General features: G+C 34.6%; 1 protein-coding gene across 1 annotated transcript; it reads right to left on the reverse strand.

Moving 5' to 3' along the window:
* Nucleotides 1-1,182: 1,182 nt before the first annotated feature.
* LOC114313511 (uncharacterized) lies at nucleotides 1,183-7,620 on the reverse strand. The gene is made up of 3 exons (XM_028259892.2): nucleotides 6,990-7,620; nucleotides 3,797-3,877; nucleotides 1,183-2,115 (listed from the first exon to the last, which is right to left on the reverse strand). The coding sequence occupies exons 1-3, from the start codon at nucleotides 7,375-7,377 to the stop codon at nucleotides 1,697-1,699; spliced, it is 888 nt and encodes a 295-aa protein (XP_028115693.1). The 5' UTR covers nucleotides 7,378-7,620; the 3' UTR covers nucleotides 1,183-1,696.
* Nucleotides 7,621-8,493: the final 873 nt, after the last annotated feature.

Genomic DNA, 8,493 nt, shown 5'->3' on the forward strand with positions numbered 1-8,493 from the left:
ATATTTTTATATATAAAAATCAAAAAACTAATTAAAATGGGGGTTGGTTTTCCTCCGGTCTGTGATCGGATTGAAGGGTACTGTAGGGCCTGTGGGGGCCCACCATAGGTCCCGTTTCAATAATATGAACCGTTCAATGTGTAGAACTCGTCGAGTACTATATGTCTATAAAAAATCACGTTGATCGAATATCAATAGTTACGTAATCAAATCAGTTTTGTATAAAAAAAAAAATGGACAATGAAAAAATAAACAGTTGACAAAAATCTGATCCGATGAGATAGTTATCGATATCCGATTAACGTAATTTTTTACAAGAATATAGTATTTGACGAGTTCTACACATTGAACGATTCGAATTATCGAAACGAGACCCATAATGAATCTTTGCATGCCTAACAGTACCTTCCAGTCCGATACAGATGGAAGGAAACCAGCCCAATTAAAATAACCAATTCCTCAACAAAAAAATGAAAATTCCCAAATCAAACCTAAAATAACTAAAAAGCTAAACAGCGAACATTCCAACCAAGGTTATAATGTGGGTGTTTGGAAAGTTACTATTCTAATTGACTATTTTAATAGGTTAAGGAGTTGTTTGGGATGATCTAAATAAGTATATTTTTTGATTTTTTATAAAAAAAAAAAACGTGAAATATGAATTGAATTTCAAATAATGTAGTAGAGAGATGATATGATTTAAATATGATGATGTGACTTAAATAAAATAATGACTTTGACTTTTTGGATTTTTTAGATTATGTCAAACTAGACCTAAATTTTTTGTGTTTGAAAAGATAATTTAATTTTTTTTTGTAGTTGAATGTAATATTTATGAGAAAAGAAATAAAATGATTATAGGTTGATGTGACATTTTATTTGATTGACTATTTTAACATATTTTGTCATTTTATAAATTTTATCCCCAAAAGCTAAAAAAAACCTTTGTCAAACACCCATATTATTAATAAAAATCAAATTAGAACATCACATATTTAATCCCAAGACCACCAAAACAAAAAACAGCCTACAACATAGGCCTTACTGTGAAAACAGGCTACAACATAGGCCCCAGTGACAAACTTTTGAATGACACCATCTATCTTCCCGCAAGCCTTCCATCAATATATCCCATCAATATACAAATGAAAAAAAAACAAAACAAAACAAAACAAAAATAAATTGATATTGTTAGCGCCCTGTGAATCTCATTGATATTCTCAATTGGTCACAAATGTGTCACACATTACCTGGTAAACAAATTATAATATAAAAACAAGTGTAGCATTACTTGCATTCTAATTTTAGTGATTAATCATAACACATGACAAAAGCACAAGAATAATCAATGATGAGCATACCACTCATTAGCAAATTTTCAAAATCCAATGCAGAAACACGGCAATAGAGAACAAAAATGATATCCCTTCAGATGGATTAGGCTTGTAGCAATGAGAGAAAAAAGAATATACTATTTCCACTACTAAACTTTGTACAAAAACTATAACTACACCCTAGGACCATTACAAAAGCCTGCTCATTCGATACCCTTCATGTATACGTATGTACCAGCTAACTCATCATAAAATTGTTGGCTTCAGCGTTCCAGAATTGAACTCCTAATACTGGTGAAACCGAAAAGTCAGGAAAACTTACAGCAATTACTGCGTTGAGAAGAATTGGCCAAGAGGTACAATCACACTTGTTGCCTGTTTGAGTTTGTGCGGACTGGATGAGGCACTTCCTGATAGTCATCAGGTTCATCCTCCTCGTCAGAGGATAGAAAAGACGACCCCATCCATGATTTAAAACCTTCATTAACACGCCTCTCCATTTCTGGCGTGACTTCCATGGGATTTGCTTCCAACATTTCCAACCCAAGATTCCGACCTGCAAAATTGCTTTCATCAAGAATTGCAGCGGCTTTCCTTCTGAGGAAGAAGGCGGTTCCCCCATATAGAATGACCAAACCCCATGATGCAATCTCGTAGCACCAAAACAGGGGCAAGGAGCAACTGCTCCCTAGTGTGAGGAGGCTTGAACCAAGAAATATTGCCAGAAGACCGAAAATGATGGCAAACACAACGTTTAGAATGGATAAGCAGCGCACTCCACCTGTAAATTACACTAAGAAAATTATAGAAGGCAAATGCAAATTTGCAGTAGAGGTTAATGCAAGTCAATGAGTAGCCAGTTAGGGGCAACTTAGACAACTGTAATTTTTCATTTTGTATGGTAATGAATTAGCAATAGCTGATAGGTCCATGAATTGAGAAAAAAAAATCAACCATAGACAATAGAAAAGGCATGTAGCCATGATTCAACATACTGATGTTAAGCGAGCTGCAGAGATTGCATATTCAATAAAATCCAGTGGACCAACTGGATCAAACAAAGTAAAGTCAAGAATATATTACCGTGGAACTTCAAATTGAAATTGTCAAAAAGACCTTCCATGGCAGGACCCTATAGCACATATGTAATGGAGTGCCCGTTAATAAATTCTTTTTACTCCTTTCCCTAGTTTTATTCTACTAGTGGTGGTGCACGTGCGTTGCACGTGATTTTTCATTATCTAGTATAATTGTGTTTTTAGATTGAGAAATTTTATAGGGAATACAACAAAATAATACAAAAATCAAAAATCAAACAGAACAAGGAATTTTTGGAGCCGGTTTCCTGTGTGGTGAGGATCTTGTGTGATGACTTATAAGTATCATAGTTTATGCTGAAAAAGTGCTGGAGTTATTTGTAAGAAAGTAAAATTATACTTTAATATTTCGATCCATATAGAAACTTTATAAGGTTTTTTCATGATGTTTATACATCCACGTTTATGATTGAATTCAACTTCACTTTCATAAAGTTGTAAATTTACATTTAGATAATTTATAACTTATTACGCGAATTGTAATTAATCGCGTGTGAAAAATTGATTGAAGAATTTATTTAATGGACTAACCTTTTGCACTATTAAGTTTTATTGATGTTGTTTGCACCATTAAGTTGTATTTTTTTTAGTGCAAACAATGGTTCAGAATTGTCTCACACCTTTTCAACTCAACTCTCAAGCTGTTTCAACCCACTGTGGCAGTATATTTTGGTTGTGAAGGAAGGGAAATTTTAGGAATAGAAAAAAGTAGAACACATCTTAAGTTGTTCACATTTTTTAGATAGTAGTAGATAGTTGTCAACTTATAACAACAGGAATCAATCCTTTGGTTTTACATTGCATGAACAGCCACTTATCTATCTCAACATTGTAACATTCTGTGAATTACGCAGACTCTTCTAGTTCTCCCAATGTACCCATAACCAGATATGACAAGGGTAAGGAACTGGGATACATGTGTCTTGACACTCATAAGCAAATGAGAGAAATGCCGAGGAGGAAATAGGTGAGACGGTAAAAAATACCATAATTTTCTTAAGCATAACTGAGGACACGCCCTTTACCAAAGTCAATAAGAGAACAAATCCATGTAGCTGACCCCATGTAATTGAGACACAAGCTTGTTGAGTTGAGTTGAGATAAATTTCAGCTATCTCTCTTAGAATTAGGTAAAATCTACAGTGCTAACCACAAAGTCCAACAATGTAAGGCCCAATAAGTAAAAAACAAACCACTGACATATGGCTACCACTTGATTGTTAATAAAGAATACATTTGAATATCAACAAATTGCGAAAGTAAAACATGCATTACTCCAAAAACAACATCAACACTTGTCACACTAGCCAAACTCTGTGTCAAAAAATCAAGTGATTCAGTCATAAAAGAATTCGCAAAACATACCCCTTTTTGAGGCACAATAGTTATTCTCAACAACCTTTAAACACCAATGTCTTGTTGGAGCAGTGTAAGCAACAGTAATCCCTGGACCAAAGTCAAAAACCATGAAAAATGAATGTCAGAAGCATAATCAAAAATAAAAATACCATGATGATTACATAATCTAGAAATTAAATGGGACAGACATCCCTTAAATTACAGAATTTAAAGAATGGAGTTCTTAAAAAGATTAGCCCCAAAAAACAACCACTTTGGAAGGCAGGATCATCTATATCAAAATTGATGCTATATAACCAAAGGCACTCGACCCATAAAGCTAATAAAGCATTGCATGTTTCTGTTTGGGTAGAGAACGTGTTCGCATGAATTTTTAAAAACCATATTCACACCCAAAAAGAAGAAAGAAATGAAAATTTTATAGGTGATTCTTCTACTCCTTCATTGATATAACACATTTACAACTCAACAAGCCTCAACCCTAATCACTTGCGTTCGGTTACATAAATCCATTCTCTCCAATCGGTTCTATGCAAAACCACATTCTCAGTTAAGTCCGAAGCAATAATGCCCCTTCTGAACATTTCAACCCTGTCTTTCTAGTCCTTCATCTTATCCCTTTGGCACACCATTACCTAGACCCTGTCACTGCTTTCTAGATTCCTTACCTTCCAAAAGTACATAACCAAGAAACTCTAAATATTAAAACACAAACAAGTTATTCAAATAATACAGCTATACAATGAGCTAATACCAAATATGCAATGAATAGTAACTATGGAATGAGTTAATACAAAATTAGGAAAAGGTATTTTGGGCTGTGGAAATAACAACGCCCAAACAAATACGAAAGTCCCAAGTACCTTTAGTATCCATAAACATAAAGTTTTACTCTTTTCTTCCTTTCCTTTCTTTTAAATATCGTAAAAAAATGTTACTTTTGACATGTTGGCATTGTCACACCTCATGAAATCAAATTGGTAGCATCATTCTTGTAGCGGCAATATCAGCTTCACATTGAATGAAATATAATTTCTACAACCAATTGAGAGTAATAAGTTAGTTACTCATATAATCTGAATCTCATGGATGTTGCAACTTCGTTAATTTATCTATTTATATATATATATTTTCTTTTGGCTTGGAAGGGGAGCTGTGGTGGCATTTGAAACAATGTGGAAGCATCAAGAGACTAATTGATACTGATTAAAGTGCTCTACATATGTCAAAAAAACCAAAGGGGAAAACAAACTAAAAGTAAGTTACTGTTAGTCAGGTTCCAAAAGGGGAAGGAGATGGACACGATGGGAAATGAAAATGAAAACAAAATATTTATAATTCCTTAATTGGAATTCAAAAAAGGCTAAACTTTCATAACCGACTATTGTTTTTCTTTTCCTCTTTTATTTTTCTTTTCCTTTCTGTTGATTAGTAGTTATGTTGGTAAGTAATAAAGCAATAGAAAAATACTATTAAAGGTAAAGGTACCTATTCCTTCTACAAAGCTAACTTGTATATGGGATAGTAGGAAAAGTAAAATCTCCACATTAATTTCCAGTAAGAATAAGATATTGTGCAAAATCCCACAGCAATTTGGGTACAAATGTGTTAATCCCTGTGAAAATATGAATCACAATGGGGCAGGGTGGGGTGTGTGGAGGAAGATTTCTCCCACTCCCATGACAAAGACAGCCACCCCAACCGTGCCCCATCCCCTGCCAGATTCTATTTTCCCCTCCCCTCCCCTCCCCTCCCCTATAAGGGTATAAATTCCCTGAAACCACCCTGTCCCCAAAATGTTGCAAAACTAGCACCACCACAACCCTTTCACCCCACCACACGCATCAAAACACCCCACAGCATCTACCCCACTCCCTCCAAATAAGAGCCGCCATGCGTAGACTATGACTAATCTTTGAGAGGGAGGAGACTATGACCAATTGCCGAGAGCCAAGATGCATAGCCACGGACACGCAAATTTTCAAAAATGTAGGAGAGCGGTGATGGTGGAGGGGAGGAGGAAGAGAATGTCAGTGACGGGAACTGCGGTGTGGAGATAGTGTCTAGTATTAGGGTTTGGTAGGCAGGATGATGAAGAATGTAGTCAAGATAATAAAGTGATTTTCCTTTTGAGTGTGTGAGTAATAAGACAGATTTACATTTTCTATCATTCCAGCTAAGAGAAACATTGTCAGGAGATTAGTGTAATTTCCGAAATGTCATGAAAATCTATTTTAAACAGAAATCTCATGGAGTGTCAATGTAATTTACCCTAAAACTTAGGCCTCGTTTGGGAACCAGCCCATTTAGCTAAAAAGTCAAAAAGTTACTAAAAAAGCCAAAAAGCCAACAACCCATACCAAAAAGTCAAAGATTCTCTTTTCTCTCTACTTTTTGCACATCTTTTCGTAAAAAGCCAAAAAGTTACTAAATTAGCCTATTCCCAAACAAGGCCTTAGCAATGCATTAGTTACATTTGTAAACAGCATGTTTTGATATAAAAGTGCCCATTTAAATTTCAATCTGCCGCATCGTGACCACAACATTAGCAAGACAATAAGACAAAGTAAAGGAAATATAACTGACAATTCAGATATGTACCGAGCTAAACCAAATTAAAAACTTCATTTTCCATTTATGAACATATCGCTTCTATATCTATTATCTACTCCAATTTCCTGTACTCATTCCATATGCAACAATCATAATTCACACCCATTAACCAAAACATTAAATCATTATATCTCTGTGCAACTGTGCCTGTTTTGGTATGACCAAGAAGTGAACTGCAAATACACCACAAGCGCACAAGAAATAATACCCAAGGAAAAAAAAAAAAAAAAAAACTAAGCATGCTATCCTAATTCAAAAATTAGACCCACTTTTTAGACCTAATGAGCTGGTAATTTATCAGAATATCTAAGGCAAATCTCTCATGTTTTTTCTCTAATCATCAACCAATCAACACACTTGCACAGCATTCTATTATTTCCACACCAAAAAAAAAAAAACAAAAAAAACAAAGACAAGACATCAGCTAAAGCTTTTAGGGTGATTTTGTTTTCATGTCCCAGTCACATTTACCCAACAAATCAACTAAATATAAAGTTCCTATCATCTCTTTTATTTCCATTTCCATTCCAAACAACAAAATTCACAATACGAAATTATCAAAGAGAAAGGTTTACTATTGACGAACCTGCTACAAGATAGACCGCAGAGATGGAGAAAACCAACGTCGAAGGAACAAACACAACCATCCAGTAATAATCCACAGTTTCTTGATCCGTAAGATAAAAAGCTCCCGAAAAAATATCCGAATCCCCACCGCCTGCGCTGCCATTAATCGACAGGGACCGGAACCGCAAAACGGAGCAGAACGGCCGCTTTCCGCCGCCGTGGGCGGCGGGGAACACTATGCTGAAGCTAATCCAAATAGAGATGACAATTGAGAGAGAAACGAATGCCAAAGCAGACATCAAGAGAGGCCTTTGGAGACGAAGCCAAGCTCTGTCTTCGTCGCGGAGGCACTCGTACTCGTGCTTCGGCATGAAGACTTGACGAAGGGCGTCGCTGAGGATCGCCATTTGTGGGAGATTCCAAAACCCTAGCTTGCTTGATTGAAAGGCTTTCGAAGATTTTGTGGATTGTGAAGGTGGTCAGGTCTAGGGTTTCAAATGTCAAGATTGAAAGCCCTAATTCGTTGATGATGTTGTGGTGGTTATCAAGTCAAGGTTTGTTTGTTGAGTTGCGTAAGATTGTTGTTTCTAACAGTTTCCAGCGTCACTATCACACATCTTTCGAAAGAAAATCAGTTTGGGAAGCTAGCTAAAATTTAACTTCTAGCTTTTATTCAGTTTAACTCGTATTTTTATCTTTTATATTTTCTATATATAAAATGATAAAAGAAAAGCTAAAAATTAATTTTTAATCAAATTTTCAAATCACCCTATAGATTGGATAGGAGTATAATTCAATTTTCAATTTAACTGTCACTTGTAAGAAATTATAATATATACATTCTTTTTTTTTTAAGGATGTATTTATGTATTTTTAGTTATGTAATTTTTTCATTAAATTTTTTTTAGTTATAATATTATTTTAATTATGGCTTATAAGTTTTTTAATTATATCTTATGTTGTATTTAGTTATGATAATTTTTTTAGTTATAATTTAAAAAATTAAAATTTTGTTAATTTTTTTTAATTATAATATGCATATAGTGCACACCCTTTGAATAGTGTGTACCATGGTGTTTCCCGTCTTAAATAAAATAAAAGGCAAATTTCACTCTACCTCATACGATTTTGATTATATGCAGTTTATCCTCTAACTTTTAGAAATGATCATATCAACCCCTTGTAGTTCGTGTACTAAAATGCACCGTTAGAACTATTAACGATTTAATGTAAAATATTAAAATACTCCTATATTTTCATCAATTGTTTAGGAGGTAAAGCGCACTTTAACCCTCTGTGCTTTATTTCATGTGTAATTTATCCCCTTTAAATTTGAAAATAAATATATGACCCTATTATGTTTGCCATGTGTTTCATACTTACTATTAAGTTGGACAGAATGTTTAATAGTGTTTAATGATGTACTTCAACCCACAAATCACAAAGGGGTTATGTGGTTATTTCCAAACGTTGGGAGATAAACCGCACATGGCTCAAACCACATGGGATAAAGTAAAGTTTTT

Source organism: Camellia sinensis, chromosome 11, assembly GCF_055761805.1.
Source record: "Camellia sinensis isolate YWXY chromosome 11, ASM5576180v1, whole genome shotgun sequence".
Taxonomy (NCBI): domain Eukaryota; kingdom Viridiplantae; phylum Streptophyta; class Magnoliopsida; order Ericales; family Theaceae; genus Camellia; species Camellia sinensis.